This window comes from Maylandia zebra, linkage group LG3 (genome assembly GCF_041146795.1).
Source record: "Maylandia zebra isolate NMK-2024a linkage group LG3, Mzebra_GT3a, whole genome shotgun sequence".
Taxonomy (NCBI): domain Eukaryota; kingdom Metazoa; phylum Chordata; class Actinopteri; order Cichliformes; family Cichlidae; genus Maylandia; species Maylandia zebra.
In genome coordinates this window covers 1,160,471-1,179,663 of record NC_135169.1, presented here as the reverse complement: position 1 = coordinate 1,179,663, position 19,193 = coordinate 1,160,471, and the positions used below count along the sequence as shown (strand labels likewise).

Genomic DNA, 19,193 nt, shown 5'->3' with positions numbered 1-19,193 from the left:
TCACTATTCCAATCAATCTTCTCCACACACTCGACTATCACTAAATCAAATTTAACACACGTTTGTAATGACGCTAATTCAGTTTACAATAGGGTTCATTCGCTCGGTCAGCAGGTGGCAGTATCCTTGTACACTGGGGAGTAAACTGCCATTAAACGAAGAGAAGAAGATGAAAACCCCTGCACATGTGCGGTACGGATTGGGTAGACCCGATTTGTACGGTCCGACTTTGCACATGTGCAATAAGGATCGGAGAGTCCTGATCCGTAACTATCTTTTTATTTTTCGTTTTTGTCTACATTATATTGAAATGCTTCATCATTGGAAACATGTTAAGAGATACTTATTATTCTTAACATCTTAACAGATACTCTGACCCCTAACTATCGTAAAACGCTTCGACCGGATGTAGACACATTTCGCGCATGCGGGGTACTGATCGGGTTTCCGGTACGGATCGGGCAGTGACACTGACAGGGTGCCCTTACTCCCAGCAAATGGGTGGTAGAAAACCGATCGGTGCGTACACCATTCCCAAAATCTACTGGCATGACGTCAGGGCAACATGAGTACGAGCATTTTTTTTTTGTTTTGCCGATGCCCGTGATGCCACCCCCGGCTGTGCTGCCACACATCTGATCGACCAAAGCCAGTTAATATGCACGCCAGTTAAGCTGGAACACCAGTCTCAGTCAAAACGGCCAGGCCTGGATGCATCTGGAGACTGTAATGATAACAGCAAATCCTTATTTGCCTAGTATCATGTTTTATGTTGTTAATACTCCTAGACTGTAGGGGGAGCTAGAGAGCAGATGGCGTTACCTCGGGGTAGACTGTGATGGCGAAGCTTTGTTTACATGTGAACCACAGTTTGATAAAATACCTTCTCTTCAAGTAATGGTGTCATTCTTAAGAACCCACAACAACATAAAGAAACAAGACATGGTGTCAGAAGATGGACTTGAAGAAAGGAAACGGACTACAATATAGCAGTACCGACGGATCAGCTTAGCAGTGAACGTAGTGTAGCTAACTCGCCGAGGGAGAGAAAAGAGACCTAGCGACGTAAGCATGGACGGCTTACACCCACCACCGATTCTTCAGTTGACTGGAAATGTGGCTGAAAATTGGAGAAGATTTAAGCAACGTTTCACGTTGTACCTATCAGCAATTGGACTTGACGAGGCAAGTGATAAAAAGCAAGCGTCAGTGTTTTTGCATATAGTGGGTGATGAGGCACTGGAAGTCTATAATAACTTCGCGTTTACTGATGGTGACGGAATGAAGCTGAATAAAATAATGGAGAAGTTTGAGGCTTACTGCATACCTAAGAGAAATGTGACATTTGAGAGGCACAGATTCTTCACATGTGTACAGAAGACAGGGGAGACAATAGATCAGTATGTCACAGAGCTGCAGAACAGGAGTAAAACATGTGAATTTGGAGGACTGACAGATTCTTTGATAAAAGACAGACTTGTGTGCGGGATTCCAGACAACGGTCTGAGAGAGAGGCTACTGAGAGAGAAAAATCTTGACCTGGAAAAAGCATTAACACTGTTCAGAGCAGCTAAAACAGTGAGGGCACAAGCTAAAGAACTGCTTAGTGACAGCTGCAGAGTGGATGCTGTGAATAAGAACACACTCAGAGTCAAAAAGGAGAGTGCTGCCGCTGAAATGAAACTCCAATTGAAATCGCCAGCAAACAGGGACAGAAAAGAAAAGACTTGTGGTCGCTACGGAATGCAACATCCTCCTAAAAAATGTCCAGCATATGGGAAAAGATGCAATACATGTAACAAAAATAACCATTATGCTAGGTGCTGCAAAGCTCAAACCCTGAAACAAAGTGCAGTCCATACTGGAGGAACTCTATGTAGCTGCAGTGACAGACAATAAGACAGGTGAAAAGGACTGGATAATGACACTCAAAGTGAATGACACACTCATGAAAGTCAAGCTGGATACTGGAGCTCAAGTGAATGTCATATCAGAAGCAGAGTTCAAGAAAATCAGACCTAGACCTAAAATGCATGCAACGAAGGTGAAAGTGAGTGGATACTCGGGTGCAGAAATACCTGTGAAAGGAAAATGCATGGTTAAAGTGACACACAAAGACAAGGAGCACACGCTAACATTCATTGTGGTTCCGAAGACTGTGCAGCCTATACTAGGGTTACATATCTGTGAGAGTCTGAACCTAGTGAAAAGAGTGCTCGTTGTGGAAACTGATGATGACATGGACTATAATGAGTTGATGAAGGAATATGGTGACCTATTTCAGGGACTTGGTTGCCTTGCTGGAGAACACACAATCAGAGTCGATGAAAGTGTAACACCAGTCATTCATCCATGCCGCAAAGTACCATTTGCTCTACAAAAGCCACTGAAAGCCGAGTTGGACAGGATGGAAAAGCTGGAAGTGATTGAAAAGATCGATGAGCCAACGAAGTGGGTGAGTTCTCTTGTTATTGTGGAGAAAAAGACTGGAAAGCTCAGAGTTTGCATGGATCCTAGAGATCTGAATAGAGCAATAAAGAGAGAACATTTCAAACTACCTACAAGAGAAGAGATAATGTCACAGTTTGCAAAAGCGAAGTACTTTAGCAAGCTAGACGCTTCATCAGGATTTTGGCAACTGAAGCTGGACGAAGCAAGTTCAAAACTGTGTACGTTCAACAGCCCATTTGGCAGGTAGATTCCAGCGACTGCCGTTTGGCATTGCTTCAGCACCTGAGGTGTATCACAAGACAATACACATGATCTATGAACAATTGGAAGGAGTAGACACGTCAATGGATGACATCATTGTGTGGGGTAGCACAAAAGCTGAACATGACATGAGACTGAGAAATGTTCTTGAAGCAACCAGAAAAGCCAATCTGAAGCTGAACAAAGAGAAATGTCAGCTTGGGGCGAAGGAACTGACATTCGTTGGAGATATCCTGAGCAGTGAAGGCATCAGACCAGATCCTCAAAAGGTGTCTGCAATTGAAAACATGCCGAGGCCGCAATGCAAGAAAGATGTGCAGAGATTTAATGGCATGATAAACTACATGGGAAAATTCATACCCAATCTCTCAGAAAAAATGGCGCCACTGAGACAGCTAACTGAGAAGAGAATCGAATGGTAGTGGAATCATGAACATGAGAAAGCATGGCGTGACTTGAAAGATCTGCTTACAAAGGAACCAGTTCTGAAGTTTTATGATCCAATGAGACCTATTAAGATCTCATCAGATGCGTCACAGAGTGGGCTTGGAGCTGTTCTTCTGCAGAAGTATGATGAGTGGCAGCCTGTTGCATATGCATCGCGATCCATGACAGACGCAGAGACAAGATATGCACAGATTGAAAAAGAACTGCTCAGCATAACGTACGCCTGTGAGAGATTTCACCAGTTTGTGTCCGGGCAGGCCATCAGTGTTGAAAGTGACCACAAGCCACTGATAGCATTGTTCCAAAAACCACTAAATGACTGTCCACTGAGAATCCAAAAAATGATGATCCGGCTGCAACGTTACACGTTTAACGTGATGTACACACCTGGCAAGCTGATGTACACAGCTGACACATTATCCCGAGCTATTGATCCGAATGAGCCAGCAAACACCAAGATGGATGATGATGTAAGAGCATATGTGAGCATGGTCACAAGTGCACTTCCTGTTGCAGAAGGGAAGATGGAGCTCATCAGAACAGAGACAAGCAAAGATGGAACGTTACAAACACTGCGCAAAACCATCATAGATGGATGGCCCAGCTGTAAGCAAAACTGCTCACCTGTTATTCAAGAGTATTGAAACTGCAGAGCAGAACTGTCTGTAGTGGATGATGTGGTGTTCAAGGGAAGTAAAATTGTCATCCCAAAGAGCCTGCGAGGAGAGATGCTCAAAAAGATACAAGCAGGGTATCTAGGCATGGAAAAATGTAAAAGGAGAGCACGTGAGGTGATGTACTGGTCACGGATTAAACAGGATGTGACAAATGAAGTGTCGAACTGTTCAACATGTCTGACATATCAAGCAAGCAAGCCGAGCCACTAAAGCCGCACCCAGTGCCAGACCGACCATATCAGAAAGTGGGGGCTGACCTCTTTGTGTCTATATTGGAGGCACTATATTGTGGTCACAGACTACTACTCTTTGTATCCAGAAGTATGTAGACTGCAAACAACAACAGCAGAGGCTGTAATCACCTCTATGAAAGCTGTATTTGCACGACACGGTGTGCCAAGTGAAGTGTTCACAGACAATGGACCACAATTCTCCAATATTAGGTTTGGACAGTTTGCCAAAGAATGGGACTTTGTTCACACAACATCAAGCCCGCACTACCCACAATCTAATGGACTAGTGGAAAAGTCCGTCCAAACAGTGAAGAGGCTGATGAGTAAGGCGAGAGATAGTGGTGCTGACTTCTACCAAAGCCTGCTAGTATACCGCACAATGCCACTTGAGTGTGGTATGTCACCAGCACAGCTTCTTATGGGACGACGCCTGAGATCAAACCTGCCCATTCAGGATAATCTGCTTAAAACAAAAGAGGAAAACAGCGTGAAGAAGTTTAACGAGCAACAAAAAGCAAAGCAGAAGTTCTATTATGACAGAGGAACAAAAAACCTACCTGAACTGCATGCTGGGGATCAAGTGAGATTCAAAGACAAAACCAACACATGGGCACAGAAAGCAACTGTTCTAAGGAAAGATCAACCACGATCATACATCATTCAGAGAGAAGATGGAATTATGCTGAGAAGAAATCGCCGAGATCTTCTTAAGGGACCAGTAGTAGTGGAGCAGAGGTTGGAGGCTGCTGAACAACCCCAACACACACATGAGACACTATCACCTGAAACACCTATGCATACACAAGAACAAACACTGAGAAGATCTGTAAGACAAGTAAAGCCACCTATTAGACTGATTGAACAGATGTAATGTGTTGACATGTTGTTTGGAAGATGATGTCATAGTATCTATGCAAGTTTCACTATGTTTGTTTACTAGTGTTGAATGGACCATAATTGTTGAAAACTAGTTGTGTTGTTAACGTTACTTTGACAAAGCCTGGTTTAACGAGTAAAAAACAAATAGAGACTGTTTATGTTTGTGAAAGTAGGTATGTTATTTTATTGTTGAAAAAAAAGGAAGATGTAATGATAACAGCAAATCCTTATTTGCCTAGTATCATGTTTTATGTTGTTAACACTCCTAGACTGTAGGGGGAGCTAGAGAGCAGAGGGAGTTACCTCGGGGTAGACTGTGATGGCGATGCTTTGTTTACATGTGAACCACAGTTCGATAAAATACCTTATCTTCAAGTAATGGTGTCATTCTTAAGAACCCACAACAACATAAAGAAACAAGACAGAGACGGTCCTATGAAGTCCTATTCTAAAGGCTGGTTTCCCTCCCCCACGCTTGTACCCGTGGATTCATGTCCTGGGGTTTGGTTGTTCTCCTGCCCTGCACCCCATCCTTTTGTTCACATTTAAAGAATATTTTTCTATGTATTCTTATCCCCTAGCAACCGCCATATTATAATGTTGCAAGCAATCACAAACTCTACAGTCTGCCTAACTCCAATGTATACCAAGCAATCTATTATTATCAACAGCATAAACTGAACCCACATTAAAGTTAGCTCGGTGTTTACCTTTTATGAGCCCACAAACCGAGAGAAACTCCGTGATGAAGGTGGAAGTCTTTCTAAACAAATCAGGGAGCAGAGACCCACGTGGTTCACGCTGATCTGAGCTACGATCCAGGAGACAAGGGTGTGCAGATCGATGCAGAAATTAATCCCAACGTTGGCAGTGGTATATGTTCCTGTAAGTTTACTACTTTACTCCCGTTTCATGAAAAAGCAGCTCTCTCTGCTCGACTCCTCTCCTGCACACACACTTTGATCCGCCTCCTTTTCCGGCTCTGCTGTGATTTGTTGCTGTGCGGTCACGTGACTCAGCTGAACAACGTAACCACGTGAGGTGTTATTTCAAAATTAGGGCATATCTAAACTCTTTTCCTTGGCCTCGAAGAAAACGTCATCTTGGGAAGGAGAATTGCTAAGTACTCAGGGAAAGAGAGGAGCGGTTCTGAGAATTGGAACAGCCTTACACTCGTCTCTCTGTAACAATGTGACACCGGATGTCCGCATGTTGAAACTACATTGTGCAGAAGGTGGACTACAAAACAAACATCTTACTTCGTCACAATGTGTTTTAACCCTGTATATATACATATATATATATATATATATATACATATATATATATATATATATATATATATATATATATATATATATATATATATATATATATATATATATATGAAATAAAGTACAAATCTGTACCATTTTGACCTGTACTGCAGTGACAGTGGCAGAATGTGGTAATGGGTCAGCATGGGAACATCTGGATCGGCCTGGTTAATTGTAAAATTCATATGAGATGTGAGTGTGCTCATAAAAGCTACATGTTATAATCAAATCTGTTGGTCCTCTCCTCTGTACGTAAATTATCCTATGATGCAAAGAATATCTGTAACCTACCTTTGTGTAAGTTATGTTAAATTATATTAAAAAACACACACACACAATGACATGCAGGCACAACCAAATGATGTTAAAAAAAAACTGGTCCATTTCCATTTTATTAAGTTCCAGTTATAATTTTTTTAATGTTTTAAATCTTTCAAAAACGTGAAATCATTTTACTGTTATGTTTGGCCATTTACTTTTTTGCTTTTACTACATCCTAGAATTGTTCATTAATTGTGAGGTTTTTATGGAATTTGCAACATCAAGTTAAACCGAGGTTCTTTGGAAGTTAAAATGTCAAGCAGATTTTTATGTTACGGTGACTACATTTTGTAAGTTACAAATATAGTTCGCCAAGACAGCATAACGGTTTCTAAACAACTGCGCATTAATACCACAATGTTGTATTTTCATGTGTCAAGTTCGCAACGCGCATTAATCCCAAAGGCCGAAAAGGCAGCAGTGATGAGTGCTCCGCCTCCGCGCTGACTAGCGTTGACGCAGAAAATGACTCTCAGGGGGTTATCGACGAAGGAGCTCCTTAAAAGGTTGATGGAAGAAGGCATTGATGTGTCAGACGACGAGGCGCAAAGATTTAGAGGTAAGTCGGGTGTGATTTTGTGTTTTTATAAAAATTACAACGTGTAATTTTACAGTAGAGTTAGCAAAAGTCCGAAGAGCTAGATTTAACATGGGCGAAAGCTAGCAGTTAGCTAAGTTTTAAACAAAGAAAGGTACAAATGTGGACTATTTAGACTGTTGGTGGAATGTTCAACGTCTATCTGCCCGCCGTATTCGAGTGTTTTATCAATAAATAGTGACGAACCGTGTACAACAATGTAAAAAAATCAATAATTTCGCAAAACATGCTAGTATGTAAATATAGCTATTAACAAAATCGTTTTCTAAGCAAAATTTATGGCATCTAACTTGTTTCCCGCTCAAAGGGATTTTAAACAATGGAAGGTACACATTTGTACCATTCCACTTACTTAGTGGGATTTTCGAATATGAGAGCTGTAAGCTCTGCGCAGGGACACTTACACTTACTTACATTTTTATATTACCAGTTAATTTATATTAACAATTAATCAAGAGAATTAATTGTAACTTCCTTTTGGGGAATATAGACAGATTCACAATGATAGCTTATTATTATTATTATTATTATTATTATTATTATTATTATTATTATGTATTGACCATAATGTCACTTTAAAACTAAATTTGAAAATGGTTTTATTTTTATTTCATACTGTACTTTATATTTCAGATAACGATGTAGATGGAGAGACGGTAGACTGTGGACTCACTGAGACCATGGTTGCATATCTTTTTGACAAGTCTTTCAAAAAGCAGCTGAAGTTCAGAGACTTCACAAACCGCTACAAGGAAGTCATCATCACTTTACAACCGGTCGACCCATTTGAAGGTACAGTTGAAGGTCCAGTGTCCCAAGCAAACCAGAGGTAGGTTGCGATAAATGTCTAAATTTGCATATGCATTTAAGCACTTGCAAAATGGCTAGTTAATGCTGTTTTCCTACTGTATTGCAGTTCTATACCTTCTTGCCATAGACTGCCTGCAGTTATTTCCGTTCCAAAATTCCCACAAGATGTCCAGAGTCGCTTGGATCTCAAAGAACCAGTCCAGAAAGAACAGAAGTACCGAAACAAAATAATTGGGACTCTTTATGAAATGCTGTCACAGTACACAATGTAAGGGTTCCTTTCTGAATAATTACATTAATTTCTTAATATTAATATTGCTGGTGTAAGAGAGGCAGAGAACAAATGCTTAGCCCATCTGCCTCCCAATCTGAAGACCAGCGTTCGAGTCTGGCGTGACACACGGTTCCAATGAACTGGCAATAGTGGTAAAACCATACATCCTGTGTCTCCAGACCATGTCTGGACTATGATATCCAAAGTGTTCATTTTCGAATTTGCTCAAGAGTAAATTAATAATTCAGGACTGCAGTCAATTAATTAATGAAGATTGGGAGAGGTGTGGCTGTTTGTCCACACCCATTTTTAAAAAATTAAAATCAACTTTAGCTACATTGATTTGATCTACAACATACTATTTACGGTAATAACAATATGATTAGAAGAATTGAAGAACAGAAAAGCCCCCAGGAAAGGATAAGAGTAATCAGTGTACTGTGGGTTGTTTTTCTTATGTTTGAAACAGGTACCCAACCCACTCAGACTACATCCAGGTAATCAAAGCCCTGATTGTGAAGTATCCTTTCTTAAGAGATGTACACAGAAATGGTTATGTGAGTACCTCTCCTTTTTTGTTTCTTTTATAGATTATATTAATATAAAGTAAGCATAATTAACTACTTATATACATTTGAAACAACTAGGACACCTGGCACAGCCAACTCAAGAGAAAGTTCAAAGCAGAACGGGCTCCCCTAATCAGCAACGAAGAAGTGAACCGGGTTAAAGAAAAGTTTGGACGCACGCAGAAACATCGGACCACAGAGGAATCCAGCAGCTCCTGTCTGAAGAGACTGAAGCCCTCTCTCGTAAGTCCTCACACCCTCAGCCTCTAAGAGCTAAGGTAACATATGTAGTCTTATTATGTTCACTGTAAAGCTAAAAGTAAACATTAATTGAAAGAAACATGTTAACAGATAACATTAACATAGAAAAAGGAACTTCACAGTTGATTTAACAAAAGTCAGCTCAACTTGCAATTCCTATTCAACATTTTTGCATTTTTTTCAAAGCATTTGGTGTACAAATTACCGCATTTCGAGTAACATTAACGTATCAGAGTTTACTTATGATAATACTGATATATGCTTTGACAAAGAATTTGTCCTTTGTGGGGGAAGATGCAGCCTCCGTTGATGATCATATCAAGGTGCTAAATGATCAGCACAAGAAGCTACATCCTGACACAGCACTGGTGAAAGACCGCATGACAAAAACCTTTGCATGGAGACGTCGCGAGGTAGCTGAAGGAATGTGTACTGTGGACCTATTAAAGAGATATCCATTCCTGGGGACATCTGCAGGGGTAAGAATTGTTAAGATGATTGGGGAAACAGCTAATGATTTTTTTGTCTCTAAATCTGATTATTATTTTCTGTACTAACTGATTAATCAATCTGTTCATTATCTTTAGAATTTTTGTTCAAGGGTTAAAGCACTTTACATTTATCTCCAGTCTGTCATGGTCCTGGGCGGTGTTGGCCCAGTATTCTTAGTTCTCTTGTATTTTTGTATTCAGTTCCCTGTTTAGGTTCTGTTTCCTGAGTTGCCCTGTTATGTTGTTCCCTGTGTGCTTTCCCTTTGTGACTCTCACCCCCTGTGTGCCCCTCTATGTATTCATGAGCCCTTGTCCCCATTCGTGTTTTATTCCATGTTTTCCCCAGCCTGTTATGTCTGTGTTCTCCCCGTGCTCTCTCTCCTCCTGTCTGAACCTCTGTGTACTTCCTGTTTTACTTTGACAGTCTCTCGTCAGTATGCGTCATGTTGTGTTCACTCCTGCCCTGTCTCGTTATGATTATCTGTGTCAGCTGTGTTCCCCGTGTGCTCCCACTTCCCTCGTTAACCCTCTGTGTATTTATGTCTGCGTCTCCCTCAGTTCTGTATCGTAGTCTCCCTCATAGCTGCGTGGATTTCCCTGTGTCTCTCTGCAAGTGTTAGTTATTGTTCCCGGTTTAAGTTTTGTATTTCTTGTGATCTGCCTTCCAGCATTAAAGCTGTGATTTTGAGTTTATCCTCAATGTAAAATGTCATTCTTTTGTCTATTCTGCTCTTTTCATTTCCAGTTGTGTGATGAGGTTGATTTAATGCATCCCTGCCAAGACAACATCTGTCGCCGCTTTAGCAAAAACTTCACTGCTATTCTTCAAAATGTTCTTCAAATGACCAAGGATTTGCCACTGAAGAAGGTCTACATGGAGGCAAGAGAGAATGCACTGGCTGAAGACATTACAGGTGCTAATTTGACCTCATACAAATAGTAAATTTTGTGACACTTCATTTGCTCTCTCTTCCAAAGATAATTGATGTACCATAGTGCCATGTCAAGAGCATGTTAATGGGAATTTGCATGCTATCAAAATCTAATGAAGTGCATTTGCATCTGTATGACCTAGGAATTGACTTCGAGGGGGCACTTCTCCTCTTGCCATCCATCTTCAAGGAGAAGATAGAAGATTTCATCATCCTTGGAGAGGTAAATGCATGATGCAATGCATAGCCTTTGGCCACAAGTTTCATTCTCGGTGTTGTTGGCATGGAGCTGAATTCAGCTGCGGTTCAGCATCACAGCTAAGTGAATGTAGGGGAAACACTGCTGTTAATCCACAGTGCTGCTGTGCTCTTGGGTTTTGTCTGGTGTTTATATAGATAGATAGACCTTTATTGTCCCCTTAGGGAAATGCTTCTTCACAGGTACTGTCACTGTCAGGGGTGATTGCTTTTGCCCTTGAATATTATGTCAAACTTTAGCAGCTTATCAAACACTACCACAACAGTCATTGGTCAAGAAGCTTTTTGTTTGGAGTAGGGGCCATGTTTACAGGTTATCAGAATAGACAGTTTTGTTTTGCAGCAAAAAAAAAGAAGGTAATTTGAGGAATCTGTTGAAAATCCACTTGGCACATATTGCTTAAACATACTGTATACTAATGTTTTTCTTCCTCTTCTGCAGAATACTCCCATGAGTCCATACCCAACCATTCGAATGAAGGATAAGAGTTGGACAACTGCCCAACTCTTATCCTTCATTCGAACTGCCCTATGAGAGCATGAGGGTGGGAATGGATGTTTGTATATGTGTGTGCCTGTATTTCTGTGTCTATATGTCAGGTTGGGTGTCAGGCGCCACCTCTCTGGGGACATCTCAGGCCCTCCAAGGTTTGGAGGCCTATCACCCCCTACCACCACTTCCCCTGCCAGTGGCGGACTCCCTCAGACATCGGTGCGTTGGTGGTTCTTTGTGTCCGGGGATGGGCGTCCAGGTACACACCGGCTCACTCCTTGGCGGCCGCTTATCGGGGCCTGGAGCCTGGGGCTCGCTCGGGCCACTTCGGAGGTGGGGTGCCCCCGGCCTCTCGGCCTGGGGCTCGGTCACTCAGGCACGGCTGGCTGCCGGCGGAGCTCACGGGCGCGTCACTGCAACTCCCCCTGGCTTCTGCTCCGCGGCTGCTGAGTGAGCCCTCATCTGGGACTCTCCTCAGCTCTTTCTGGGACAGTGGCGCAGCTGCCCCTCTGTTTTTCTTCCTTGGTCTCTTGTGTTCTGGGGCCCTCTGGATGTCTGGAGTTTTGATCTCCTCCATACCTGCTTCATGCCCTGGAGGACGGGGCTGTGGCCCCCCCACACCCTCTAGCAGATCATTACATGAAGGAACCTTTAAAAAAAATAAATAATAAAACAAAAAAAAACAAAAAAAAAACAAGCGCGTCCATGCTCACAGGTGTACACACGGGTGATCACACCCACAAACTACACCCTTTTTGGCTCCTACCTCAAAGCACACTGTGTTCTGTTGATCTTATGTGCTGCACAATAATGTTTAATATTTAGTATTTACTGTTATATTCCCATATATCATTGTGATGTTGTTTATTCTATTACTCTTGTTCTCTTCTGCTTGTTTTCTTTTTTCTTTCTCAGCAGGTGATCCAGGTGATTGATATATGCATTTTTTTTCTTTTTTTTTTCTGCTCATTCTGTTGGTTTTTGTCCCTCTTCTCAGCTGTTTCTCTTTCCCTCTTTCTTTCTCCCCTTCTTTCCCCCAGTCAAGTCTGTCCCGTATTCAGTAAGTGAAAATAAAATAAACAATAAAAGGTGAATCAAATGGACCATTACGGCAAGGCTGGGATGGTCAATTTGGTAAAGTAAATCCGTTGGGCATCTTTCTTTGCCTTTAGACAACAATTCTGATGGCAAAAGAGCCAAACGGGACAGGCAAAAAAAAAAAAAAAAAAAAAAGTTGGACAACTGCCCTCTCAAGACAGTGTTGCTGTGTTGTCACAGTTGAAAGAGTGGATGTTTGCTCATGCTGCTCGCTGGATGAGGCCTACATCTCAGCATACTCCACTTTCTTCGTGTTCAACATGACCTACCCTGCATACTTCAAGAAAACACTTGTCTTTCTTCAGAACTGCATTGTCAACATAGGAGACCAGGGAGACAAACCCCTGCCAGTAAGTGTCACCAGGGTACTTAACCAACTCTATTAAATATGCCCCTACTCCACAAATGTTCAAAATGTTCAAAAAGGACATTTACTCTGAGGAAGTTGATTACACATGTTTGGTTAGTACACGCACATGAGCCTCATTTCAGCATCACTTGTGGAATAAATGACTGCCAGGCAGCTTTTTCCAAGTATCACTCTTTTCAACGCCATGTGTGATCCGTCAAAACATTGTGTTCTGGGCCCTGTTTCAGGAAGCCGGTTTAGTGGAAAAACTGAGTAAGTATACCCTGAGTTAACGAAAACTCTGGGTTTTCGGTTTCACAAAGCGAGTTCAGCTGAAGCCTGAGTGAGTCACTATGACGACACACGCCGTGAAGCTAACCTGCCCCCTAGCAGGTTTACTACAACTAACCCTGACTGTCTCCGCCCCTTTGTCGGAAACCTGACAGTAGGAAGTGTCAGACATGGCGTGTCCCTTCCTTGAAGAGCCAGTAGATCGTGAAGCCCAAATTCTCCGCAGAGCTCTCCGCCGGGAAAGAGTGATCAGAGCGCGTTTGGACATTTTATCATTTCCTGATGATTGTCTGTGCGAACGTTACCGTTTCTCAGCACAATCTATAATTTATTTGGATAACATCCTCAGGCCATATATTACGCATGTGACACATCGCGGACATTCTCTCAGTTCTGTACATATTATTTGTATTGCACTTCGGTTTTTTGCAAACGGGAGCTTTCTGTATAATATTGGTGACGCTGAGCACGTTTCCAAGGCTACCGTCTGTCGGGCAGTCAGGAATGTTACAGTTGCACTGAAACGTCTCCTGTACACGTTTGTGGTGTTCCCCGGTCATAGACCCACAAGATTTATCAAAGAGGGATGCCACAAAATTGCAGGTATCAGGATGACCAAAACTTAATTTATGATGTGGTGATACTTGAACTACTACTTAAATTTTACATTTATTTTCAGGGTTCCCAGGCGTGATTGGCTGTATAGATGGTACTCACATTCCAATCATTGCTCCTTCAGTAAATGAAGGGGACTATGTGAACAGGAAGTCTTTCCACAGCATTAATGTACAGGTACATAGTTCCCTGTAGCATTTCAAACTAACAAATTATTTCATCATAGTAATGGATGCTAATTTGTGTTCTCTGCACTGTGAAGATCATATGTGATGCTACCAACATTATCACAAATGTGGAAGCCAAGTGGCCAGGCTCTGTCCATGACTCACAAATATTCCGTGAATGTACACTGAGCACAAAATTTGGACATGGTGAGTTGAGAATACTTTAAAATATATAAAGATCAATTGCTTCAGGGACATTTGAACTGAAGTGTATCCTTCTGTCTTAGGAGAGTTCACTGGCTACTTGCTTGGTGATAGGGGGTATCCATGTTTACCCTATTTGCTTACCCCTTACTCTGACCCTGAACCGGGCCCACAGCAGCGATATAATCTGGCTAATTGCAGGACAAGAGCCAGAGTTGAAATGACTATCGGAATGCTTAAGGCCCGGTTCCAGTGCCTGCAAAGACTCAGGGTCACCCCAGAAAGGGCATGTGACATTATTGTGGCATGTGTGATTCTTCACAACATTGCCACAATTAGAGGAGAACACTGTCCTTCTGAACCAAACAGCAGTGATCCAAACCATGAACATCCTGACCCTCCCACGGACATACAAGATGGAAGAGCAGTCAGAGACACCATATGTCACAATCATTTCTTTTGACCCATCACCTCAACATGTTGAAAGAAGAATAAACAGATTTTTTGTTCAACTGGCTTTATTGGTCACCTGTGTTTCCTGTACACAAAGTATTAAAAGATGTAAACCTCATAAAGTGTCTCTGTTGCTTCCTCCTCTGTAACAGCTGTCAATGTTTCTTCATTATTTTCCTGTAGTAAAGAAATAAACAACATTGCTGTTCTACTGTAAACTCATATAATCTGTGGAGTATTACTCACAACTGCATGTTGGTCTGGCTCAACAGGAGGCTGCACCAGATGCAGTACACCATCACCATCAACTGATAGAATATGAGGTTTATACAGGTCACTTATAACTTACAAGGGACCAAATGGCAATTAACAAACATACCAATCACCTTACACTTCATTGTCATTATGCTCTCAAAGACAACCAAGACTGAGGGAAAGCAAAATCAGTAGGAAAATAACTTCACTACAAAATAATCCATTATGGTAAAGAGTTTATCAAATGAATGAGTAGCACTGCAAAGGTTACTGTGAAGAAAGGATGTATGCACATCATGTATTATTTTGAATTTACCCCCTATGTAGGCACTTGTGTCTTGCGGGGTTATTGACTCAGAGGATGTCCCCGCAGAGATGCCTTCGGCCACAGGGCGCCCACTGTTTTGGCTGAGGGCCAACTGCTCAGCCTCTGTGAGTGGTGGTGGTGGTGAAGGACCCCCACCTGTTTTTCGGGCCTCTGCTTTTTTTCTGTTGGCTATAACGGGTCACATTTGAGCATACAGAGTAAGCAAATATGTACTTGTAATGTGCTCAGATAATTTCAATAAGTGCTTACAGACAGAAAATTAATGTAGCCTCTAACTGCAATTGATTTACATGGGACAAACAGACCAAGCACTATGGCTCATAATACAATTACACCTTACCTGTTTGGACTATATTTTTATATTTCATTTTTACTTGCTGCCAGGAACGTTTGGGGCCTGTTGGGTTGCACCTGCGCTCACATCACGTCACAAAATAAAATGTATAAAATAACAAATAAAATAACATATGATAAAATAACGTGTTAAATGGGTGGAAATCCCTAGATCAATGTTTAAATTAACACTCACGCATTGACTCTGTCGGCTATGTTTTGCCATGCATGCTCACTTTCTTTTGCAGCTGTCGCTGTGTTACTTTTTTCCGCGGAATTTGCATGTTATCGGCATATGCTGCCATCAGAATTTCGGCCTCAAGCGCTGTAAAATACATTGACCGCGCCTTCTTTCCCTCCGTCTCCATGGTGACTCGCTTAATCTGTGCTCCACTGATCAGGGCTTTATGTATCCTCGTCCGCGCGCTTCACTTGGGGTTAAAGCAACTCCGCGTTGACTGAACTAGTTGTTATCAGCCTTTCTGAAACCGAATATTCCGAGTTGGACAGTTCGGGGTTACTCAACCCTGCGTATCGTTTTTCACTCTGAGTTTTCTAAACCGGCTTCCTGAAACAGGGCCCAGGTGTTTAATGTCTTTATGTGATTGTTTACTTTTTTTAAATGAATGTATTTTTCTTGACATGTCCTATGGCAATATACGAATGTAATCAAGGAGGTATTCCTGTGGTTGTTTAAATGCTTTGATGTGATTCTATTATCGAAAATAAATGGTTAAATAACCAAATATTTTGGACTATTGGGGTACATTTTTGTCTCTTTAGGTACGAAATAGGTTGTCGCTGGGGCTTACCCTCATAGGTACCCTATTGTACCCTTTTCAAGGGAACATTTCTGTACTATAGTTTGAAGGTACATTTATGTCTTAGGAAAGTACATGATTGTACTTCAGATGGTACAACTTCATAAGGTACAAAAATGTACCAAGCCTAAAGGGTACAGAAATGTCCTTCAAAAAGGAACACGCCCAGCGACAAGCCCAGATCTTTAATTAAGGGAAAGGTTGTCATTGACAAATATTAATGTCACACTCAACTGACTGCGTTTAATCTTCCCATTGCACTGATGGGTGGACAGTTCTGAGGTGCCTATGCATGTTGTTTGTGGAGCCGGCTCTATATGATATCCTTTTCTTGTAGACTCTACACTCTGCCTTTGTTTTGTCAGTAAGACTGAAATGGTTCCAGACTTTGCTTCTTTTCTTGGTGTCACTCATTTTCTTTACTGTACCTTTCCAATGAGACGGTGTTCTCTCTTGTTGCTCCCGGCTCGCTTTCTTTCCCTCTCCCTCCTGCTCTTGTTGTGTGCTACTGCTGTTGCGAGTGTAACTACCGCCCCGCCCCCTCAGCTCAGCGCTGAGCAGAGGGGGGAGGGGCGAAAATGCAAGGCTCTGTTTGCCGTCTCTGCTCAGCGTAAACACAAGTGTGACTTGCAGCGTGAAGCGAAAAACAGTGAAAATGTTGGAGAAACTTTCTCCAACTCACTAATTGGAGAAACAGAGCCAGGCAGACAGAGAACTGAAGTTTGACCAGGTACCAAAGCAAATCATTCATACTGTATAAATAATGTAAATATGACTGTGTATCACGAAATGCTTGGAGGCTTGAGGCTATGATCAGCAAGAATACTGTTAACATCGAGACCATGTTCTTGGAAGTAGAATCTTTGAAGAATGTCACCCAAACAATTAAATCTACTTGTGAAAAAACAGCAGCAGATTGTCTCAAGTAGAACTGAAGGTCAACGAAGTTGAACGATACCATCGGAGATGAAATCTCAGGCTCTCAGGTGTCCCTGAGCAAAAGCAAGAAGACATCACCAGAAAAGTACTTGACATCTGCTGCACTGTTGCCGGGGAAACAAGTGCAGGATTCAAAAACAGCATTGATGTAGTTCATTCCCTGGGCCACTACAGCGAAATTCAGAAGAAACCAAGGCTGGTTATCATTCTATTTGTGATAAGATCAGCTCGCGACCGATCTGGAGGAAAGCTAAAAATTGCTCCTTTCTGAAAGAAAATTACATGAGGTTCACTGAAGATCTTGTCACGGTTTGCCGGGGCAAGCCGTGTGAATAATAATGGATCCAAACTGCAGGCTGCTGAAGTGGAGGGTGAGTTTATTTGCAACCAAAAGGTACAACAGACAGGGTGGCGAGGAACAGAACGGTGACAACTCTAAACTGGGAAAACTAAATAAAACACTAACCGGAATACGAACTTGACTTGCAGGGAGAATGACCAGAGAATCAACACAGAAGGGTGGAAGGGAAATAACACAGACGAACCAGCAATTACCGTATTTTCACGACCATAAGGCGCACTGTGCTAAAAGGCGCAGTCTCAGTTATGTGTGCCCTTACTGTATTTAACACACACATAAGGCGCACTGGACCATAGGGCGCATACAAGTACCGTATGCGTATTTAAAAATAAAGCGGGAGCAAACCTGAATTCGGTACCTTACTCACATTTCTATTGCCGGTAATCGTCATCATCAACAACACACAAGCATACAAGTGTGCATATTTAAAAATAAAGCAGGAGCAAAACTGAGTTTGGTACTCACATTTTTATTACCAGTAATCGTCATCATCAACAACACACAAGCATACAAGTGTGCGTATTTAAAAATAAAGCAGGAGCAAAACAAAGTTTGGTACTCACATTTTTATCATCAATCAAACCCATCGAAGTCCTCATCCTCTGTGTCTGAATTGAACAGCTGCGCTAAATCTCCATCAAACATGCCAAGTTCACATTCTTCACTGTCAGAGTCACTTTCCGTGCCGTGCGGCTCCTCGGAAACGATGCCGGCTTTTGCGAAAGCTCGAACAACTGTGCCAGCAGACATGTTAGCCCAAGCATCTACAATCCATTGGCAAATTGTGGCGTAACTCGCCCGACGCTGCCTTCCACTCTTAGTGAAACTGCGTGGAAAAAACCACCTGGTCTCCTTTCATACACCTCCCTCAGTCACTCATCATTTCCTCATCCATCCAGCCCTTTTCATTTGCCTTAATGATGATTTCTGCTGGAAACTTCTCTTTAGGCAAAGTCTTTCGCTTAAAAATCACCATAGGCGGCAGTTTCTGTCCATTAGCATGGCAGCCAAGCACAACAGTAAAAGAAAACTTTTCATACCCCGTTGTGCGTATCGCTACCGTGCTGGTCCCCTTCTTCTCCACAGTGTGACTCACCGGGATGTCAAAAGTGAGCGGGACCTCGTCCATGTTTGTGATGTGGCTGGGCTGGATGTGTTTGTCGCCGATGTGTTTGCTGCAGTAGGAGCGGAAGATGGCCAGCTTTTCCTTATAATCCGCTGGAAGTTGCTGCACTACCGTAGTCCTGGTCCGGATGGAAAAATGGCACCGTTTCATAAAACGAAAGCACCAAGACGGACCTCCTTGGAAATGTTCAATGTTCATCTCTTCAGCTAGTGAAACTGCTTTTAGCCGAATGGTGACCGTCGAAACGCTTCTCCCGCTCGCTCTTTGCTCGATGATCCACCGCTCGAGTCTTTCCTCCAACTCGGGCCACCTCGCCTTATGTCCGCGGAAACTCAGCTGCGTTTTCTTGACCTGCCGGAGCTTGTTTTCCAGCTTCCTCCATTTGCGAACCATCGATTCGTTAATCTTAAATTCTCTCGCTGCTGCTCGATTTCCATGTTCCTCCGCGTAGCTGATGGCCTTCAGTTTAAACTGTGCTTCATAAGCGTGTCTCTTTGCCATTTTCAGGGTTGTTAAAACAACGATGTCCTGCATAATGCACATACCCGTTCTTTTATACAGGTATGTGCGATTGTCCCGGTA

At 42.3% G+C, this 19,193-nt stretch overlaps 2 protein-coding genes and 1 long non-coding RNA gene across 10 annotated transcripts in view; 1 reads left to right on the top strand and 2 right to left on the bottom strand.

Moving 5' to 3' along the window:
- Positions 1-5,920, bottom strand: part of LOC101485358 (uncharacterized) — a 40,279-nt gene extending 34,359 nt beyond the window's left edge. For both annotated transcript variants that reach the window (XM_076878360.1, XM_076878363.1), the window contains exon 1: positions 5,659-5,920. The gene's annotated coding sequence lies outside the window, so the exon portion shown is untranslated. The remainder of the gene's footprint in view (positions 1-5,658) is intronic.
- LOC112430732 (uncharacterized) overlaps positions 1-19,193 on the bottom strand; it is a 220,313-nt gene that overhangs the window by 164,988 nt on the left and 36,132 nt on the right. The gene's annotated exons all lie outside the window — the stretch shown is intronic.
- On the top strand, positions 7,050-12,193 carry LOC143416912 (sterile alpha motif domain-containing protein 3-like). Of its 4 annotated transcripts, none has more exons than XM_076882585.1 (9): positions 7,050-7,144; positions 7,817-8,012; positions 8,100-8,261; positions 8,737-8,824; positions 8,915-9,079; positions 9,392-9,576; positions 10,334-10,502; positions 10,664-10,743; positions 11,379-12,193. In XM_076882585.1, exons 6-9 carry the CDS (start codon positions 9,478-9,480, stop codon positions 11,937-11,939), a joined length of 909 nt encoding a protein of 302 aa, XP_076738700.1. In that variant the 5' UTR covers positions 7,050-7,144; positions 7,817-8,012; positions 8,100-8,261; positions 8,737-8,824; positions 8,915-9,079; positions 9,392-9,477; the 3' UTR covers positions 11,940-12,193. The 4 variants fall into 4 exon arrangements, with proteins under 4 accessions (XP_076738700.1, XP_076738702.1, XP_076738701.1 ...); XM_076882587.1 differs by lacking the exon at positions 11,379-12,193 and adding an exon at positions 11,221-11,281 and having other exon boundaries at positions 7,056-7,144; XM_076882586.1 differs by lacking the exon at positions 11,379-12,193 and having other exon boundaries at positions 7,056-7,144; positions 10,664-11,265.

Bases quoted from the DNA above. Each gene is read 5' to 3' on its own strand.
- LOC143416912 (XM_076882585.1), top strand. From the start codon at position 9,478: ATGACAAAAACCTTTGCATGGAGACGTCGCGAGGTAGCTGAAGGAATG. The intron at 9,577-10,333 runs GTAAGAATTGTT...TTTCATTTCCAG, and splicing joins TCCTGGGGACATCTGCAGGG to TTGTGTGATGAGGTTGATTT. The intron at 10,744-11,378 runs GTAAATGCATGA...TCTATATGTCAG, and splicing joins ATTTCATCATCCTTGGAGAG to GTTGGGTGTCAGGCGCCACC.